Source organism: Amphiura filiformis, chromosome 11 (genome assembly GCF_039555335.1).
Source record: "Amphiura filiformis chromosome 11, Afil_fr2py, whole genome shotgun sequence".
NCBI lineage: Eukaryota > Metazoa > Echinodermata > Ophiuroidea > Amphilepidida > Amphiuridae > Amphiura > Amphiura filiformis.
This window is the reverse complement of record NC_092638.1, coordinates 43,223,881-43,246,518: the sequence shown is the minus strand read 5'-3', so window position 1 is coordinate 43,246,518 and position 22,638 is coordinate 43,223,881. Positions and strand designations below refer to the sequence as shown.

General features: G+C 38.8%; 1 protein-coding gene and 1 long non-coding RNA gene across 3 annotated transcripts; both read right to left on the bottom strand.

The window, feature by feature from the left end:
• Window positions 1-7,689: 7,689 nt before the first annotated feature.
• On the bottom strand, window positions 7,690-8,160 carry LOC140163701 (uncharacterized). The gene has a single exon (XM_072187017.1). The coding sequence runs from the start codon at window positions 8,158-8,160 to the stop codon at window positions 7,690-7,692; it is 471 nt and encodes a 156-aa protein (XP_072043118.1).
• A 6,930-nt stretch (window positions 8,161-15,090) lies between these two features.
• LOC140164875 (uncharacterized) lies at window positions 15,091-20,095 on the bottom strand. Of its 2 annotated transcripts, XR_011860597.1 has the most exons (4): window positions 19,988-20,095; window positions 17,441-17,571; window positions 16,509-16,636; window positions 15,091-15,437 (listed from the first exon to the last, which is right to left on the bottom strand). It is a non-coding gene; the product is annotated as an uncharacterized lncRNA (long non-coding RNA). The 2 variants fall into 2 exon arrangements; XR_011860598.1 differs by lacking the exons at window positions 17,441-17,571; window positions 19,988-20,095 and adding an exon at window positions 16,864-16,940 and having other exon boundaries at window positions 15,092-15,437.
• Window positions 20,096-22,638: the final 2,543 nt, after the last annotated feature.

The window sequence follows — 22,638 nt, the reverse complement described above, 5'->3', positions numbered from 1 at the left end:
TTTCTCACCTCAGTCACCTGTACATTTTTCTTGAGTATCACATAGCCCAAATAAAGGGCCTTTTGACCGTGGCAATCCCAAAGAACTGCAAAATCCAATAACTGCTAAACCCAGTGACTGCGGCTTCCGCTACCTTTTTTCTTGGGTGGAGCGGTTATTGGGCGCTAGCAGTTCTCAGAGTATAGTGTGCTGTGGGGCTATACCTAATGTAAGCTACCCTGGATTCTTTGCAGACAGGTGAAATTATATTGCATGATATAATGTAATTCCTGGGGTAATTGCAAGAAATGACATTGTTTACATACATTTTTAACCTCCGTCCTGCAAAATATTGCATGAATTGATATGAACTGCCCTGCATTAATTTATAGTGATATTGCACACTTTATATACCGTAATGACAATGTTCCATAAAATGGTGCACATGAAATGAATGACATTGTGCCTGACTAATGACCTGGTTATTAAATAATTTATCAGTTATCCAGTTTAATACTTGGAAGAACAAAGCACATGTTTGCTATTGATTTGTCTTCTATGCATACATAACCACCATGCCATACAATAGCTGCCATCAGAACAGGCAATTAAGATACACATAGGAGGAAAATTAAGGTGTTCTTAACCCTAACGCCATATCTGCTTTTTGGTGAGGGGGAAGGAAAGGAGGAAGGAAGAAAAGAAGAAGAGAAAACTTTTTTTCTCGGGTGCGGTTTTGAACCACAGACCACTCTGGTGCCAGCGAGTGCCAGACACATGCACGGACCTACCTTGCCACGGGGTGTACTTTGCCTGGCCAAGCTTTCAGCGACCATATGACTGTTCGCATGATGACGCAATCATATCATGTGGGATACCTGCCTGTGTCTATGCTTTTTGAACTGTGGTTTTGTGTTGTACAGTTAAAAAATTTATGACCCCCCCATCAAGGGCAAAAATACGACCTCAAAATTTTTATGACCACCCCTTCCGCCTACACAGACTCAAGACAAATTATTCATAGCGGAAGAAAGGCGAGAAGCGCACCAAAACTTTAGAGCAAAGAAAGTGTGCGGAGTCGTTAAAATTTGATTGGTTTTTTTTTTCTACCCTCTCAAATGTCATGTAGATTAAATTCAACATTATCAGGTAGGGACAATCATCAATGGTGGGTCCACGATTTGAAAATAGTCACAAAAAACCATGGATCCACTACTCATCAACCCCTCCTCCATAAACCTCCTCCTTCTAAATCCTCTAACGTCTGCCAAAATTGTCTGTTTACCCCATATGCACCTGGTTTTGGCCTCCATTTTTTACTTAGGGCAGCTGTGACTCTCATACAGACATATTTCTTACATTACTGCTATTCCTTTTCCTAAAAATTAGGTTCCAATTAACATCTGACATTTGACTGATGAGATCTTGTAAAAAAATGAATATTCATATGTAATTTTCACACTTTTCAAACACATTGAGGAAGCAAATAAACATACTTCAGTGTGTAGATTTTGATGCAGCTAAGGAGCTTAAATATGAGCAATTAAACATTCACACAAAAAATTCTTTTTAAAAAGAATATTGAACTGTGAAAATTAAATTATCAAAATATTACCTATTTAATTTTAACATAAGCTCATCTAATACCATAGTCATGATGTTCTGTTGTTGTACTATGGTGACATCAATTTATCGATATAGCTAGCGGCTCTTATTGTTCCAATCCATTTTATTTCTCACGCTACAGCTGTTGTGGACATGAAACCCTTGAAAAGGCATGGACAATTGATTTGATAATTTACACTCAAATAGTCAATGTCAAAATATAGTTGACTTTTATACCTTTTTATTGAATATTACTGTTGATTTCTTTTTTTTGTCTTATTTTTCAAATCTGAACCTATCGTAAAATAATATATTTGGGCAAATTATAAACAGTAACTCTTTTCTTCCTCACAAGGCATTGGATATCCATTTTACCGGGTATATGTACACAGACATGTGGCATTTGGAAACAATGAGGTGCTTGAGGTGATACGATTAGTGCTGATTCGTGCAGGAATGAGGCATACCGTAAAAAGCATGGATTTTGCAAATTTTGTTGCCCAAATGAGGGTTCTTTCAAAACTGCACATATTTTGTGCTACAAAAATGCTATATTTGGAAGGGTCATCCAGGGCTTGTTTTATAAAGATAATAAATTAAGGCTAACCCTCGTACCTATTTCTTTATTTTGTTTACTCCTTCTCATACAAAATGAAAAGAGACTTTCTAAATTTCCATTTTTTTTTTCTAAAAAAACTCAAAAATTAAAAACATCACAATGTGCAGTGAAGGGTTTTCACAGTTCACATCACATAGGCTCACAGCCAGGTTATTTTGAGGGGTGCTGTCTTTCCAAAAGTGGACATGTATCCTAAATTACATTCAACAGGTGGATTTTCTCTAGATGAAACATCAGGCCAATTTGAACTGAAAACATGAAAAAGGGTCCCTTTGTTAATTTTTCATTACAATTTTGCCTTTTGAGTATATTTTTACATTTCCCCCTGAAAAGTGGACCATGTTTGGGTCTGGTGTATCGGGATGGATTGAATTATTGTTGCAGGATCTCTATGTTTGCTTGCTGCCATATGAGCATGATGAGGGTCAAATTCACCTTGTTTTACTATGGTTAGGCCTACTGTACATTTCAGGCCTGTTCCAGGGCCAACCACAATAGGTCGACAGGCTGAATCTGGCCTGCAGGTTACATGTTGACAACATGTGCCCTATGTTTTATATTCACTGTGTATTTCATTATTTTTGTGTGGCCTAACATGTTTTTTTATGAACCCAAGGACTCTGAAGCATCTTCCACAAAAAATCTATGTTTTATGTAGGCATGGAGTCTACAACTCTTTTAAATTTAAAGTTCTTGGGCTAAATGAACCTACTGAAACATTTTACACCGTTAGGCTTACCTTATCATTTGTTGATGTAGGGGGCACTCCTGACTGGACTCCTTTGACGAGGCTCCCCATACTTGCAGAGCTCGAAACAGCATTGAAGCTGTTATTATTATTAGTTTCACACCCTGTGGACACAACTTTGAACGGTGGGTTTGATTTAAAATCCGCAGCTCCTCCTCTTGCAACATTAACCGCTTGCATCATCTGTCTAGGGCCACAACTTGCACCCGGCGGAACACCCACTGGGGTAATTCTGGAACCTGGTGGATCCATCGTTACCATAAGATTACCTGCACGAATATTATTATTTACCATTCCAGTTGGGACTTTCATATTCATACCCATTGGTGGCAAACCGCGTGGAACCCCCGGTGGGGCAGGTTGCAATTTTACGTCCAATTTCATGGATAATTCCCCATCAGCCCGTGGAGGTCCATGAGCCATCTTCATTGAGCTTATATGGTAGGTATAGTTTCCAAATAGGAGAAAACTGGCAAGAATATTTATATTCACACGACACACCAGTCACGTCGATGTAAACATAGACACACTGATAACACTGATGATGCACCTGTTTCGATGAGCTGATTGAACCACACACTTTCACCCACCAAACGCTGATAAAGATGTTACCAAATAATGAACACAAAGTCCAAAGTGCACGAAGTATAAAATATCCTTACTGATAACTGCTGACTGATGATGATGATGATGAGTATTCACGTGTAGTAAAGACTGCTCCTCAGGCAAACGAAGTAATGTCAGTGAAGTTGTTTGCGATTGTAGCAGACGACAGATGGCATACACACAAATACCTCAGTCACATCTCCTGTGTGATGAGCGGTTGTGTTTACTGAATTGACACGGCGTGCTCCTGACATCTGTACACATTTCGTGCTTTTAGACATTTGCTCAACTCTCAACTACTAGTATGTTGAGTCAACAAAAGATGGCGCAAGTTAAGATTTTATCTTGATCCAGATGATGGTGGATGCGATATCGCTATTTTTGACGTCGCCATTGGATTAACACATAATCATGAAATGTTCACAAACAATTCTAAATTTGTTATGTGGTGTCAAAGCAAAATTATCTTACTCTAAAACCGTTGGGGTTCTGCAAAGTACCCCACTGCAAGTATGTTAATTGTCCATTTATAATCGCTAACCGTGTACTGTGAATGGGGCTGTCAGCCCTGTATCTTCGCCAGCCTCGTACGTCCGTGTTGCGTGTCCTATGCCGCCTGTCTTGATCCAGCCAGGTAGTGTGCGGCAGCATTTACTGGATAACACGGCAAAACCGCCCGGGAAAACCGCCCGGAAAACCGCTCACTTGTATCATCGTATCGGGCACGTATTTTGTCAGAGAAGACTGGGTTCGGTGAAGAACCTTGAGTATTGATCTAAAAGAACTTGATTTCTTGATCCAAAAAATTGCTTTGTCGATCAAGGAAGCAGGGTCTCCATCAATAGGCCTAAATATGGTTTTGTCTTGTTTAAAAATCCAGCATACTGCAGTTACTGTCCGTTTACCTATACACAATACACAGAGCTCTCACAATTGACACGTACAGTGTATGTTAGAAGTATAGGCAAATGCCTAGTTAACGTCACTGTGTGAAAAATAACCGGCCAATATTTAAAGTATTCTCTGAAATTCTAGAAAATATAGTTTGTAACATGTCCTAAATTTTAAGCTAATTTAGGTGTTTGGAAATATTCGCACTTTGGTGTTTTAGTGTATGTTATAGGTAGGCCTAATAGGACATTGCCTAGTTAACGTCACTGTGTGAAAAATAACCGGCCAATATTTAAAGTATTCTCTGAAATTCTAGAAAATATAGTTTTGTAACATGTTCTAAATTTTTAGCTAAGTTAGGTGTTTTGAAATATTCACACTTTTGTCTTTTAGGAAGGATATGTAAACGACAGATAACACCAAAAAATATGAAGAAATTATTTCCAAACCGTGTTAAGTCTGCAAACCATTATGCTTCTCATTTTCAAGAACGCTGGTTAACAATAAGCACACTATTGTCTCGTTTCGTAAACAAAAGCCCACACAGTATTATTAGCTTGCGCTCGCTTTATAATCGTTCACCCAACTGAAACTATAATACCAGCTCATTGCTCATTGCACAGGTAAAACAGAAACATGTGTAGTGTAGATTTAACCAGAGAAGATCTGATTTGATCAGTTGAGCTGTTTTCAATGAGTGTTATCTTGGTTTAATAGCTTTTAATGGGGTTTAAGTCCTGCAAAGGTCGTGGTGAATTCTACTGTATAGACATGACTGCATCATGGGAGGTTTTGTAACCTTCGCCGTTCCGCATCAAAATTAAATTTAGGTCAAATGCATTGGTTGTATCTTTTAAGGCAAGATTGCCTTTCATGATGGTGCTGTATCTTCCAAAGGCTTGCCACCCGGCACATCGTCATCATCCCTATATCTTAGTGTCAAAATTGCCGTGATAGTACAGCGAATCCTCTCGTTTTTCAACAGCTACGCATGGCGATTTTGTTCGAGATAGGCGCGACTCAGGCTAAGCATACCATGACTATCATATGAGATACCACAGAGTTTCTATATTCTACACATTATTACGATTTGTGCATGCTCTACTGCCCCATGTGATGTTTCTATTACAAGAAAAATCGATTTGTTTTCAGGTAAAACCGGGGTTTTGTTTCCAGTACACTAACTCGAAAAGCAATACACTATAATTAGCGGGGCCTTGCAGCTTGCTGTGGATATCTTTTACTGCATTTTATAAGTAAAGATTTTGAAATCCAAAGTAAAATTGTGATATATTAAATTTGAGAATTACAATTATACTTTATAGGTATAAAGGAACACGTTTAGCCCATTCAGTTAAGTTCCAGGTGCAAGTCCTATAACACAATGCATATGTAAACTTTCTTTATCTGTGTCAATAATAGAATATTGATTTCAACGGAGTATGGACCTGTATGGAAAAAACATTTATAATACAGGGTATTAACACTGTGCCCGGCTTTAATTCTCCTTCGAATTTCAGAGTCTTGGTTTTTGTGTCGAAGAGAGAAGCGTTGTCCAAGATATACATATTCCTCGACCTGCTCGATTTCAACCCTTTTACTTTCACTATCTTTGGGACTGTTTCTCCTGTCATGACCTTTGTTTTCTTCAAATTCATTTTTAGTCCGGTTTAATACCCTGCTTGTCTCGTCCAACTCCGCAGCATTGTCTCAAGTTCATTTAGGTTGCTTGATATTATGACAATGTCATCTGCAAAGCGTAAGTGAAGAAAAGACATCACTTTCATTAGTCAACATCACTTTGAAAATGCAAGTTGATTTCAAAAGATGTAGCCTACCATGGTTTTTTTGTGGCAAAATAATTTGCTGGGTGCATGGGCACTTTTGGGCAACGGACAAGTTGAATTTACTGGGTGGGCAAACTAATTTACTGGGTGGGCAAATACCACCCAGTTAACATGTTATTTCCCTCCCACTTCCATTTATACATAACTCCGCGATTTTTGGCATGCGGAGGGCTAGGGAAATCTGAGTAACTTTGTACCGTACCTCACAACTTCAATCAATCAATTATCATTTGAGGGCTCCCCCATACCTGTGTTAAAAGACTGTTAAAACAAGAACCACTAACCGCGAAATATGGATATCCAACAAGCTTAAACTATAAATTAGCCCCGATAGAGGTGAAGAATGAGGGAAATTACGGGGTAAATATTAAGGTTATTGACGGAAATTTATGGGAAAATAGTCCATTTACCTTGATTTCATGCTGTTGAAATCTAACCCTAACCCCCAACCCTAATCCTGAACCCTAATCACCAACCCTAACCCTAATCCTTAACCCTATCCCCAACCCTAACCCTCATGATCCCTAACCCTAATCCCTAACTCTAACCATTAACCCTAGGCCGAATCTCTAATCCCTAACCCTAAACCCTAACCCTAATCATACCCCTTATCCCTAACCCTAATCCATAACCTTAATTAATACACACATATAGCCTTAACCCTAATCCTAATCGCTGACTGAAAAGACTTGCAACTACATTCATGTAACAGGATGTAACCTTCATATAACAGCATTTAATTGCAGTCAACAGAGGGCACTATACTATATTGTGATTATAATCAGGTGGTGTATGACATGCATTCCCTAAATTCAGTAAATTTTCATCGTCAACCGTGTAATTGAATGGGATTATTTTGAAATTTTAAAACGCTTGAAATATCACAAACAAATAGGCCTATGTTGATAAATAATATAAATACAAGCTAAAACCGTTGGGGTTCGATAATGAACCCCACAAAACTAACCGAGTATATGGAAAATGCCATACGGCCAAGCGGTTTCACAAGTTGCCGGCTCGATCATGTCATCCGCCGCCTGATTATAATTATTCACAATTGTACCAAAAACATGAAAAATCAGCCTCTTTTGGACATAGCCAGCAATTTATGCTTTCGGGGGTGGCAGAGTGAATTTCTTGGGGGGGGCAAATCGACAAATTTTGCGCAAAATTGCCGCAAAAAGCGGTAATTTACGTAATTTGGGGTTTGCCTCAAAACCGGGGGGGCAAACTGGGGGGACACCGCCACTGCCCCTAACCCTATAATCGCTGTCTTAAAATATAAATGACGCAGCATTCGTAGAATTTAAAACACGTTTTATATGAGAAGAAATCATCGAGTGGTTCAATAATTTGTTTATCTTATTTCCACGTCAAGATGCCTGCCTACCTGCCTATGTCGAGTGGTGTCCTCGAACTGTGATGGCCCTCCATATCGTCCTGTCTTGCATTGCTGTTGTCATGTCAGTTGTTTCAAGTCCGGTGTCTTGTTTCAAAATGTCGACATATGTTAGGGCAGGCCTTCCTTGTTTCCTTTTTCCATGCTTCGGAATCCAGTGCACCAGTTGAGATACAGGTTCTGTCTTGCTTCTATAGCAGTGACCAGCAAACCGAGTCCTTCTCTCTCTGATCTTGTCCGATAACTTTGGAAGGTCGCCATACAGCTCTTTGTTTGTCATATGCTGTTTCCAGTGGACATTACGCATTGACCTCAACAGTCTGGTATAGCAGCCATCCAGCTCCTTTGCCAGTTTGGAAGTGACTGTCCATGCCTCACACCCATATTGCAGTACCGATTCAACTGTTGCTGTAAATAGTCGCTGTTTGAATCTTGCTGAAAGCGACGACTTCCAGATTTTGGTCATCCCATTACAAGCTCTCCAGGCTGCTGCTTTTCATATTTTAACATCCTTTTCTGAGCTCTCCATCCACGCTCCTAGGTACTTGAAATCTGGGACCTCCTCAATCTGTGTTCCACTGTTTGTCTTAATTGTGATACCTTTGTTATAGTTAAATGCCATGAACTTGGTTTTGCCAGCATTCATTCTCAGTCCGACTTTTCCAACTGATGTTTCCACCTGGCTGAGTAGCTCGTTTGCCTGATCTATTTCCTCTGACAGTAATGCTATATCATCGGCAAAATCAAAGTCAGTGACAACCTCTGGACCAATACGCCTACTTTTACTTCTTTCCAGTTGGAATCCAAGTTCCTCTTCCTTACCCTCTATTGCTGTTCTCAGGGCATAATCCAGTACCACTACAAATAAATATGGAGCAAGAGTGTCGCCCTGCAGTACACCGGCTAGTATTTCGAAGAGGTCTGTTTCTCCGTCAGGTGAAATCACTTTTGCTTTTGTCTTTGCATACATATTGCCAATGGCTTTAACAAGCTGCTCAGGAACCCCATAGGCTTTCAGGATTTTCAGCATTTTGCCCCTGTGGATGGTATCAAAAGCCTTTCGAAAGTCAATAAAGGTAATTATTGCTGGAAGGTTGTTAGCTTTGATCCCTTCGATGAGCCTCCGTAGGGCAAGAATATGGCCGACTGTGGTCCTTCCAACTCGGAATCCATTTTGATTGTTTCTTAGGTGTTCATCGAGTTCTGGTCTGATCCTATTGAGGATCATCCTATTGAAGGTCTTTGCCACTATCGAACTTAAGCTGATTCCCCTGTAGACTCCAGACTTGGGTATAGGTACTATATGTTCAGGATAGACCACTGTTCTGGCATTTCTGGCAAGAGAGCCTTTGCTTAAAATAAGGATGTAATTACAAAATTACCCGTAAACATGGTCTAGTCGAAATCTGGCACATTTCACTAACATTTGTGTGTCTGTTGACATAATTCATGTAGTCAGAAGTTTCCAGTGGTATAAAAATCTCAACTTAAAAAAAAAAAAAGTGGGAGGATGAGGCTGTGGATCACGAAATGCCCTTTTAACTGATCATGCGATGCCGCGATGCACACCGGGGATGCACAGTGTCATCGCCCCGATATCTTCATGGCAGAAATAGGTGCATTTGGCCCATACTTGGGTAGGGGGGAGGGTGGATTTCAGGAAATCAAGGACTCTCTTCTATAAATTTGATTCCTGGTTGGCCCTCAAAAGTTTTGTTTTGTTTTGAGTGTGGGGAGTGAAAATGTTTATCATTTGGTATCGGTTTCACCAATTTAAGTAAATGTCTTTTTGGAATGAGCTCACAAAATATAGAGCAATTTTGGCGATATTGGCAACTTTTAAACTCATAAATCTACTATTAATTTGCAAAATGCGCCCCGAAAAATATTTGGAATTTTATATGGATAGGGGGTTGCCCAAAGGGCCGGGATCGCGGGATGCCCCTCCCCCTGGCTATGGAGCTTAGACACATGGATGGATATCCTTAACATAGATCATTAATTCGTTATTTCTATTTAGGCAAAGAAAAATACATGTGTTTTCCGCGTGAGGAGAAAATTGAAAAGTTAGAAGTGAAAAAACCTCAGGAAGTGGCACTAAAATATGACAATGGAGGCCTTGGCATATGGGGCCTACTTGTGCCTTCTGGAATATAGATAAGGGGTCATTCGGGGTAGTTCCATAAACTTTTTTTGGACGGGCTTCCATAACTAAGGGCATTCACTGAAAATGTCTTCAAATTTTGGCCGAAGTTTGCATATTTTATGTTAAAAATCATGAAAAAGGGTTTTTTTGGTGAAAAAGAAGATTCATGTTCCACCCTTCTGTTAATAATAAAATTCATGTTCCCCCTGTCTTTACAGATTTTTGTTCGTGTTCTCCCTCACATGTGCCTCACCTCCTCCATTCCATCTGGCGTAAATCCCCCCTCGGAGTTTGGGCCGAGTTCCCGAGTGCAATAGAGTTTCCCTCATTCTCCAGGCCCGCACTCTATCGGGGGCTACTTTATAGTTTAAGATTGGTGAATATTCAAAGCTATTCAAAATCACAACCTTCAACAATATTGTATGAGCAGGGGAGAGCGGGGAGTGTTCGCCCTAGGGGTAGGTTCGCCCACCCTTGTTTCTCAGCACTACGGCTATCGGGGAATTTGGTGATGGCAAAATTAGGTGACAAAGGTCATACAAACTTCTCATATTAGCTACGTGATATATAGGGACGTGTTCATCGAACTGCAGCCAAAACAAAAAATTTACACCAAAACGTAACTTTTTCTTGCATTAATAATGTTGTATTATCATTGATACATAAATACAGATGGTTTTAATGGAAATCTGTATTGGGAACATATGGGATTTGTCAAAGATTAAATGCAGTTATAAACTCCTTATTCGATTTGTATTTTGCATACCCTTAAGAAAATACAAAAATGTGCACAAGGGGCACGTTCGCCCTTTTGAGGATGGGGCATGTTCGCCCTATATCTTCCCCGGCGGACTTACCCCAAACTGGAGGGCGGACCTGCCCCATCCGCGTATTATGCAAAATATTGATAATTATACCATTAAACAAGGTAAAACAACTGAAAAGCATGTTTTTTAAAGTTATGTGGTATCAGTATTGCTCATACCACCGGAGTATTTCCTAATCCATAATCTCCCCGAAGTTGTAAACATGATACGTTTAAACTCACTTTGGACCCCTATTTTACCCTGACCCGATCCCTGCAACAAATTTAGTGACTCCCCAGAAGAGAACGAATGCCCTGTATACCCTTGCTAAATGTTTGCATTGAATATGTTATTGTTATGCAATGTTTAAACCTTTTTTGGGGATTAGGGTGAACTTACCGTACCCCACCATATGGGCGAACCTGCCCCAATATGGGGCAAGTTCGCCACTTTGCAAAACTTTTTTGTTTGCTCTATCCTGTTGCTATTGTAAGCCCTATAGTTCTGGGATTGTGGCCGTATATAGCTAAGACATAGGGCTTTCACATGGGTTAATCAGGTCATCCCTAACCTTAAAATTGACATCGCTAGGCTGGTCAGAAAAAAAATAGGGCGAACACTCCCCACTCTCCCCCACTCATTATCGTTTTCTTTAAACATTTTTGCAAAGCTATTTTGAAAAATTTTCTTCCAAAATGTGTCAAAATCAATCCACTTAGGCCGAAACATGGCTATTTTTTTTCGGAACACTGAAAATATTGGAGCGATTAAAAAAACCCGGTTCGAAATTCTTTACCGACTACGATGAGGATAACATAACTTTCTTTTTTGTTGGCCTTCACTGTTACGTCATAAAATATTTATTCAACAGTGCAAGTCACTATTGGAATACAAGTACAAGACAATGAACTTTGACCACGGCTTTGACCTAGCCTGAATCCTTCCAGGCCCAGAATTGCGGCGTCTTTATATTACCCACAATCCTTCACGTTGCCTTATTCAGGGCCTGAATTCGTAACATGAAAAATTTTGGTGCACTTTTTTCGTCTGGAGCCAGAATTCTGGCTCCACGAGCATGCGCAGTAGGAAACTTTTTCTCATAGTCTCCAACACCGCCAGTTTTGTTCCGCTCAAACCATTGCAGCTGAGGCCCGGGTTGAGGAGACTATGTCATGAATAAGTAATGAGTTTGCGTCATAGCTTGCATATTGTCGAAATCTGGACAATCATAACTGCAGCCAGCGGTGTATAGACAGCATTAATTGATTTTTGCGGGATTTTTGGAAAAGCAACAGTTTAAGTTTTTAAGTTTAATATTTTTGTTTTCAATTTACTTTCATTGCCACAAATCATTATCATTCTTATTCTTTAATATTCTTCTTATTACCATTATCAGTAGACCTTTTTCCAAGGGGGGGGGGGGGGTTGTGAAAAGTGGACTTTCTTCCTAAAATTTGGACCCCGGATTTGGACCTTCTTATTTAGACCAAAAGTTAAAAACTTGAATTTTGGCTTGTTACGCTCACAAATTGTGATATTTGGGGACTTTCTTTTTATACTTTTGCAAAATTAATTTTTTACTTTTTGGTTAAAAAGAAAACCAATCACAAAATGCCGTTCTCTCGACTTTCACTTTAACTGATTCCCCAAAAACCCAGAAAAAAAATCACGCTGTAGTCCTACTACTTTCAACCAGGGTCCAGGGATGTTGTTTCATATCAGTCTGTAAATATTGCAACAAAACTGATTGCAGAATTTTGCCCTATGCCTTCATTAAGATTTCTCAAAAGCAACCGCAAAAAAATCGGGTTTATATAAAGGGCATTCAACGTTTTAATAAATAAATTCAACTTTGAACTTTAAAAAAAAAAAAATACAAATATTTTGACATTTAAAAATGTTTTTTTTTTGGCAGAGTTTTTCATGTAAACACGTCTTCATGACCTTATGTTCTTAGGGAGTGTTCATGACTTCTTTGGTGGGGTGTAAAATGTGGGGGATCAAAAATATTGGGTTCTAAAAGGGAATAAAACCAGTCCTTAATAGCGGAGGCCGGGGTAACAAAATTGAGGGTAAAAGTCCGGGGTAAGATGTACCAGAAGGCATGCACATTTTAATTCTTTTAATGAAAAATTGTGTTTCATTTTATAAATTCTAACATTTACAAGTTTGTGTTTTTTACTGGAAAACGTATCACCGAATACATCAAATATTGATTAGTCCTGAAAACACACAGATACCGGCACATGTTATATTTCTTTTCATTTTATTTTTCTAACACATGACTGATACAAAAAGGATAACAACTTGATATGGTCAATAATGTTTAAACAAACATCAATTTATTTTAATTGAAAAATACACTAAGAAAAGTTGCATTAATAAAAATCAATAAAAATTGGAGGAAATAAAACTGCTTTTAACATGAAGTACCTGATATCCAGATTACTCAGTTTACTTATTTTTGAAAGTTGCCACGTCCCCAACTTTTGTCCAATCTGCAACCCTAATAAACTATGACCAAAGAGGCCTAGCCAATTCTGAACACCTTTTCATGAAATTGTACATCACTCATCACTGTCAGGGCCTAGATTTCAACGAGCATCACAGAATCGATTCGCGTAATGATTCTTGGAAGAGTCGGGTGCGAGAATCAAAATCTCTCTTTGTATCATACAGTAAGTGCAGTGACTAGGATGGATTTTGATTCTTGCAAACCAAATAAAAATTTCCAGTGCAGTAGTTGTAGTCCTTGCCCCTATAATAAACATATCTTACTTGTCACAAATGCACTATAATTTTTGAGAAAAATGCAAAAATATGCACAGAATTGGGCAGGGGTGTAGTACCGTAGTCAGTGCAGTTGAAATTGCTGCTTTTGGAATTGGGCAGGGGTGTAGTACCGTAGTCAGTGCAGTTGAAATTGCTGCTTTTGGAAGTAAGGCATTTTGTGATTGTGATCCACAGCATCATACCCCCCACACTTTTCTCAAAAAAGATTTTTATACCACTGGAAACCTCTGGCAACATTATGTTTATGTACAAAGAATTTCTTGCAGATTAATTTGTTCAGCAGAAATATCATGAAATTTGAATTATGTTCTGGTACACCAGAACAAAATCAGTGCAGTTGAAATTGCTGCTTTTGGAATTGGGCAGGGGTGTAGTACCGTAGTCAGTGCAGTTGAAATTGCTGCTTTTGGAAGTAAGGCATTTTGTGATTGTGATCCACAGCATCATACCCCCCCCCCCCACACTTTTCTCAAAAAAGGATTTTTATACCACTGGAAACCTCTGGCAACATTATGTTTATGTACAAAGAATTTCTTGCAGATTAATTTGTTCAGCAGAAATATCATGAAATTTGAATTATGTTCTGGTACACCAGAACAAAATTACAACAAATAATCATGCATACCTCGCAAATGCAAAATCGGAATCAACTGCAATTTTGGGAATAACCTTTTTTGGGGGATATCTACCTAAAAATGATATAAAAAGAGGATGCTAGGATCACTAAAATTGAAAATTAACATTATCTAATTATTGTCCACTGTTTAATACATACAGGTACATGTATAACCTACACCACATCCTATAACTATAATTCATAGTCTGTAAAATGGGTACATACATGTACAAAAGTCATACGTAGCTTAACAGGGTAAGGGGACAGTTATTGGCAAGTTAAAAATGGGTGAGTAAGAGCGAGAGAAAATGGCAAGTCAGATAAGTTTAATATCCCCTGGTCCCTGCAGAGGTTAAAGATTGATCCTGCTGAGAATACGGGAAGTCTCGCCATTGAGTTAAGATTTTTGGCAGACGAAGTTACGACAAGTCCCATCGATGAGTTAAAATTCACGGCAAGTCCCATCAGCAAGTTATGGCAAGTCTTATCAGCAAGTTAAGATTACAATTTGATTTAGGGTAAAATGGATTTTTTCTCATCATCATGAACCTCAAATATAGAAAAAATATTAAATTTGTGTACATCGTGGAACATTCAACTACGCTTGTTACTCCGCAACTAATCATGCTAACTACACGCGCATACAATGCTACTCTACGCGTCCATATTAGCGAGGCTATCTGTGTACAACTGCTTACTACGCACAGCCACGCAAAGAGTATGTTCCACGATGTACACAAATTTGATAATTTTTCTATAGTGAAAGCCATTTTCCATTCATCATTACGGCATTCCTGTAACTCTCTTACAGGACTTGATAGCGTTGCTGTAGCTCGCCGATTTGATCGTGTTGTCGTGAATCGCCATTTGGACTTGATGGCTTTGCCGTAACTCGCTGGTGGGACTTTGATGGCTTTGTCGTAACTCATCTTTAGCTTACTTTGTGGGGTAATTGAAAAAAACCACACCCTAATCTCTGGGGGGGGGGGTAACTTGCCTTTTCTTTAACTCGCCTTTTTTTTAACTTCGCCTTTTTTTAACTCGCCTAGTAGTTACCACTGTGTCCAGTATTTGTTGACTTAATTGTAGTCCACATTATCATAATTATATATTATGAGTTCCACTGTGTGGTAAAACATGTTCCAAATTAACAGTGATGGCTAGTGGCTACCAGCCAGCTAGTCCACTAAACCTAATTGATAGGGAGGCGTAGGCCGTAACAGCCATATGTTGACAATGTCTTTTTCTGTCGATAGTTTTCCCCTCGAAGTTAAATTCGCTTGATTTTTAGTTGAAGTGCCGTTGAAGCTATGGAGCATTTACCTGTCTCTTGCTTAAGCTTGTTGCTGCAGGTGGTTCCTTCCAATAAGTTCATATTTCATCTGTAAAGAAAAATAACCAAAATATCAATTAAAATATTTAGATTTTAATATTGAACAACCTACAGATCCCCAAAAGTGACATAGAAAGAAAAAATATCTTTGGGCCTGAATTAGTAGCACGGGCCTGACCAGGGTTGTCACCAGGACCCAAATAGTACTGGTTAGCATAGCGAGCGAAGCTCTCGCGCCTCGCACTATCTTTTTAGTTGAACGCTAGGGATCGGGGAATAGGCTTTGAGGTTACCACCCCCATAAAAAAAAATTTCTTCCTCTTTTTATGATGAAATATCATCATCCACTTCCGGAAATATAAAAAAAATATATATAAAAAAAAAACTTAAAAAAAACCCCAATTTAGTGAGTGCCAGACAGCCCAGTCCAGCGTGGTGACAACCCTGGGCCTGACTATTAATAAGGGGCCCATGCTACTAAGTCAGATACTATCTGGGGCTTGAAGTTACTATCTTGGGGCCTGAGTTACTAAGCCAGGCCTTATGGCCTAATCCTTTCATCAACCAATATAGCAGTTACTCATGGACTGTCTTTTGGAACTTGAAGGAGAGCAATAAATAGCTCTTCATGGGCCTTCAAGGAGAGCCGTTTCACATGTCAAACATCACTCTCCTATATCAGATTTAAGGGGGTACTACACCCCTGGCCAATTTAGTGCCTAATTTTGCATTTTTCTCAAAAATTATAGCACATTTGATACAAGTAAGATATGTATATTATAGGGGCAAGGAGTACAACTACGGTACTGCACTGAAAATTCAGCAACTCAAGGCAAGTAGTTATTGATTTATTGATCAAATACTGGTTTTCCCTCATTTTTGACTGTAACTCCACAACTGTTGTTTGTGCTGAAATAAAATTTCCAGTGCAGTAGTTGTAGTCCTTGCCCCTATAATATACATATCTTACTTGTCACAAATGCACTATAATTTTGAGAAAAATGCAAAAAATATGCACAGAATTGGGCAGGGGTGTAGTACTCTTAAGAGAGCAGTAGAGAGCAATGCTCTCACTCTCCTCAAAAGGCAGTCCCTGGTTAATCATAGTACATGTACATACCAGCTTTTTGTTGTACCAGTACTGTTGAGTTCATCACTATACATTCTGATTAAAAGCCACCACCTCCTGAAAACAGTTGCTGCAACGTAACTGTACAGTTCACATCAAGTTGACATCACTGGTATCACCTAGTTGGGAAAATTCAAGAAACAAAATATTAAAATGGAGAAACGTTTTACAAGAACAAGCATGTTTCACTGTGCCTCCAGGTTTCTGAAATTGGGCTGCTCCATGCTGCAAGCCCCAGAGTTACATATATGGGAGGCCTAAGCACGGTACCAATTCAAAATATATTTATGGAAATTGTTTTACCATTTATTTGCACACAAAAGTAAACGGCGGATTTACTGCGCACCTTTTAGATAAAAATTTGATCATTGCATCTGTGTGTGACTTGTATGGCATGCGAGTTGTGTTGGAGATCAATGGTGGTGCATCCGTAGTGTCACGTAGCACACGTATTGCAATTTGGCATTTTGCCCATTCATGCCTAAAGGCTAAACTATGATCAGCTCATCATCATGTGTGAGATGGGAGTCAGGACTAACTATAAAAAAAAGCCCAAAATTTTCCGCTTTACAAATGTCAAATTCCGCTTTTTTTTTTTTTTTTAATTTTGCGATAAAAAATTTTCACAAAAAAAGCCTTACGCCTTAACATTGGAGATTGTCAATTTCGCACAAATAGCATTTGATTTAAGCATTGCTTGCGACCACCTGCATGGCAGTGCGTGCATGCCATTCTACATACACATATATCAATACCATGTTGTTTCTTGTTACAAGTCTTATTTGTTCCACCTTATAAAAACCGAACAAACTTAAGGTGCCCTCAAAGATCATGTTGTCCGCCCGGGGTTGTCTGCATCCCAATTTAAATGCATGAATGTCACTCTCCTCAAAAGGCAGTCCCTGGTTACTCATTGTACATACCAGCTTTTTGTTGCACCACAGCACCAGTAGTACTGTTGAGTTCATCACTATACATTCTCATTAAAAGCCACCATCTCCTGAAAGCAGTTGCTGCAACTGTACAGTTCACATCAAGTTGACATCAGTATCACCTAGTTGGGGAAATTAAAGAAATAATATCTTAAAATGGAGAAAAGTTTTACAAGAGGGGCCTCTAGACTTCTCGCGTAAATGCACATAATCATGCGCCAGTCCTGCATTACACAACGCACAACTAGCGTAAAGCATTCATACACTCCTATCAAAGCAGCCAATCAGAAAAGTATAAAACATGCATTGATTGTGTATATTGTGCATTCTGCGTAGTCTACGGCAGTGTTTCATGCGTGTTCGTGTCACATAGGATTGATTCATTTTTCGGGCGGGTTTATATTTGGTTCTAATTTCCAACATTTTGAGTGATAATTTGTTACATAAAAAAGTTAAAATTATGTGTTTTTTTTCTTGTCGTGTATGACATGCGCTTATTTTGGGGGGCTTTGGGGGCAGCGAAATTGAAGGGCGGCAAAAACAAAAACAAAGGGGGTGGCAAAAAGAATTAATAAATAAAAAAGGCAGAAAAATTTGATAAAGCATACAAATTTTTGAAAAAATGTTGCTATACATCAAAATGTGTTGCTTTTAGGGTGCTAGCACCTGAAATCTTTTTTTTTTTTTTTGCTCTTCACTTTTTCAAACAACCGGAAAAAAATGGGTCAACCTTTTCTGGCTGTTGAGGAAGGGGCAGCAAAATTTAATTTTCTTCAGCCCCGGGGTTGGGGCGCCACGGTAGGCCCTACGCCACTGTATGAAATAGATTAATAAACACATATTACTTAGGCCCTATTGCTCGAGAAATTAGGCAAAATAATGCACTTGCGCTGATGTCGATTCGTCTAATTTTGTCTTCCCCTTTGGGGCTCATGCATTAGACGCACCAGCATCAGCGCATATGCATTATTTTTCGAGCAGTAAGTAATACGCATTCATAATTACCTATAATTATTGAACCCCAGGCCTTGCCGTTTGACTTTTTTTTGGTGAGCGATCGCTGCCACCGCCGCCCAAAAATTTCTAGTGAGCGATTTTCCACTGCGCCATGGACACTAAATATTACGGTACTAAGCTGCGAATCTCACAAAATCAGCCAGCGAATTAAGTGTTAAAACGATTTAGAAAGGTACAAATATTAGTGCCTTTCGCGTGCATTTGAACGTGAATTTTAAAACCGAAACTCTTATTTGAATATACCCCAATAAGTGTATTGTGAAAATTCAACCATTCGCGTACCATCCAAGCCTGGAAACAAGCAGGCGCCGAGCGATTTTTACCCTACGGTTACTGAGTTTTAACGCCTGGATCCAACCAAAATTACATGCCCAGGCGCCAGAGAAAATCTGTATTTTGCGCCCGGTATCAGTGCTCAGGAAATGGCCCAGTAAAACTTCGTCAGGCAAGTTCATTTCCGCTCAAAATATTAGCCATTTCAATGTATTTTCAACAAAATGCAGTGCCAAAACTTATCTTTTACCTAATATTTCACCAATTTTCCTTGATATTTGCCTTCAGGGCTCATAATTTTGGCAGTATTTTGCCTTGTTTTCAGGTTAGGTGATCACCACGATCGCTAAACATGAAGGCGGCCATCTTGAATTTTGGCGACATTGTTTCTAGATATTTAAAATTTTCCTAAAATCACGAAATAAAAGGCCAAATTGAATAAAAAAAAAAAAAATGAATTAAAAAAAAAATGAATAAAATAAAATATAAAATAAAATAAAATGAAATAAATTAATAAAATAAAATAAAATAAAATAAAATAAAATAAAATAAAATAAAATAAAATGAATTAATAAAATAAAATAAAATAAAATAAAATAAAATAAAATAAAATAAAATGAATTAATAAAATAAAATAAAATAAAATAAAATAAAATAAAATAATAAAATAAGACTCAACTGGTCTGTTCAGATATAATAACATTCATTGTATAACTTGTTATTTGTTAACTTGTGACAATAATTAATAATATAATAAGTTAAATAACAAATAACATGGATCTAAAAGTCTCAGGTGAGCATCGAAAGCTGTAGAAATAACAAAAATAAGCATTTTGATACTTTAAGAAAAATGACTCCTGGCTCTTTGAAAATGGCTCCTGGTTCACTAGAAAATTACAGGACCAGGAGCCGCTTTTCCAAATGTTTGGCTCCTGGTTCAGACCGACTTATTTCCAGGCCTGGTACCATCATTCGCGTACCATCAACCACTCGGCTTTAAAATCTAGACAGCAATGCCTGGCGCTCAACTGCGTGCATGCCATATCAAATCAATTGTCATTGATACAGGTTGTTGATGTTTTTCGTGGCCTGATCTCGGCCTGGCCTAGCCCCTAGCCTACAATATAAGAGTGAATCAGTCATGAGTCACGACACTGCTCTTGTTTACGGTGTAAAAGATGGCCTTATATTAAAACCATGCACACTACACGTGAAAATAATTGAAATAACTTCAGCTTTTATACTTACATTGTTTACCACCAGTGCCACTGCACCGCACCGTGAACGCCGAGGCTGTGCATAGGCACGTCAGTGCATCCATGTCACTGTGGTCTGAGCGGGGTCTGTGGCGACCGTCTTTCCTTCTCAAAATCAAGTTAAATATTGCGATCTGACGGTGTGCAATGGACTCAATATGTTACAAAACCACAAAAGTTTCACCATGATGACTAAAAAATCGTGCAAAGTTGATTATTTTGGTTTAAAAATGGGAAAATTGTAAAAACTACTAATGGCGGACGCAACAGAAATTTTTTTTTAAACATCAGCTACCAAATTTGCTGGCAAAGAGGTTTATTCCCTGCATCGGTACTCAGCTGTTTATTTTCAAGCTCGCTTTATGTGTAGCGAACAAAAGCTACCCAAATCAGCCAAATGTCGGGCTTTAATCAGGGCTCCGTTTGTCTTTATATTCCCATGGTAGCATCATGAACGAAGAATGGGGCACAATAGTAGCTAAAAGCAATGACGTAATCAAAATCTACTAAATATTCATATTTTAGCATTTTTCACTGCACCAATATTGGATTGCTGAACGATTCAGTCCTCACCATCAGCACAACCCGATGACCGTGCGTAGATGTTGAAGGACTTGGAGGATTTAGTCTAGCTTTGACCCTCGCGAACGTGTGAGAAACAGCACTTCCGGTTGAACACGGAGCAACGAAATAGCCAAAATTACAGCCAATTTTCGGGTAAATATAACCAACAAATTTGCTACTTATGTCAGAATAGTTGTAGTGTTCAATCTAGAGATTTCATCCTTTCATTTTTACATGTTTAAGGTGCACCAAATAATAGCAAATTCGAAGTTAGACTTTTCGATCAAATTCCACCTCTGCTGACGTGATGCGGGAACCCGTTTTGTTGGAGTATTGTACCAGAATTCAGAACCAGATTTTACATGAACCCACTTTGAATGATCTCAGTTGACAACAACTCTCTGAGTACGTTTGGTGAGAAAATTTGTGATCCACTTGTGTGTGTTGCCTGTAACACCATAAGTCTGAATCTTATGGAGAAGTCTTGTGTGTGGGACCGTGTCGAACGCCTTCGAGAAATCCATGATGATCATATCCGAAGGCGTTCGACAGTCCAGGGATTTAGCCAAATCATGAATTGTGAGAATCAATTGGGATTCACACGAGTGTTTAGATCGAAATCCATGTTGTTTGTTGGTTAAGATCTTATGTTTGTCCAAATGGCGCATTATATATGTTACTGTGTAAAATATGCTCAAACAATTTGCAACAAATTGGTGTTAGGGAGACAGTATATCCAGGCTGGACACATCACACTACCGTGTGATGTGTCCAGTTCGTCGCCGAACTTACATATAAGATGGAGAGCTTAGCATAACGGCCTGCCTATTTACGCTTCCTGAAAACACTCTTGCACATAACATACAAAACCACAAATTCACTAACTTCAACTTGCACTACCGAGTACCGACACCATGAAAAATATTTTAATTATTACCGATCCTTCAGAATACTTGCAAATATTGGCAGTTTCATAAAATCCTGCTGCTGAAAATCGTAAATTCCACAATCTTCTGTCAGATCCAGGTCAGTAATCACAGGTGGGCGAATCTACCAGCGTGACAAGACCAGAGATAATAAAAAGGATGAGAGGCCACGCCGCACAAATAGCTAGCCTGATTGGCAAGCGTCGTCGCTGCCAGATCTTCTCTGACGGTCGTGTATGATGAGTAGAGACCATAGAGCCCTATATATAGGGCTCTGTGGAAGAAACAGTTCCTAATTTTGAAGCCATGGATAATATATTCATTTATACGAGAACCATATTTTTGTACCAATCACAGAACAGAATTTCACTTACTCACAGCTGTCAATCATTCTTGTGAAACGTAAGCTCCGCCTAGTATCAAGGTCTTCTTCTGCGCATTGGTTGTGCGCATTAACTAGCCTCCAGCACAAATCCTGTGCACACGATCAGGTTGGATGGGCGGTTTACGCCTGGTTTACACAATAGGAACTGCGATGCATCCTAAACTGGATCGTTTTCGTATTCGCATTGCATGGTGGGTAATCGCCTGCCAGTTTGCGTAGCTCCGCGTTCACAACAGTTTAAAATCAACACAGGTAAATCCATATAAAAATTAACATGAACACAAAATTGACATAGCTTATGTAATTCAATAATTAATAGGCTGTACAGCCCAAAAAAAAGGGTGATGTTTCAAAAAGCTTAGGGTACCAGCTGAATTGAAGCAGCTGATCCTCCTGAGCATTTTGACACCTTTTAAAAAAAATCGGTTGAAAAATGAGACAGTGCCGGCCAAAAACTACGCATAAGGGGGATTTCTTGGGACCCCCCCTATTTTTCACTATTTTGACAATTATGGGCATTTTCTTTGCCTGTTTGTTGGATTCTAATGATTATTAACATGATTTTGGGTCCCCTGGATATATTTATGCAATTTTTACACAAATCGTATGTTTTAATGCAAGTTTAAGAGCCATTTTAGGATGCGAGGGCGCTGTTCAGCCTAATAGCTGTTACGTATCCCCCCTACTAAAATTTTATCATTTCTTATTATCAAATCAAAGTTACTGATAAATAACAGCATCTGTCCAAATTTGAACTCTCAAAATTAT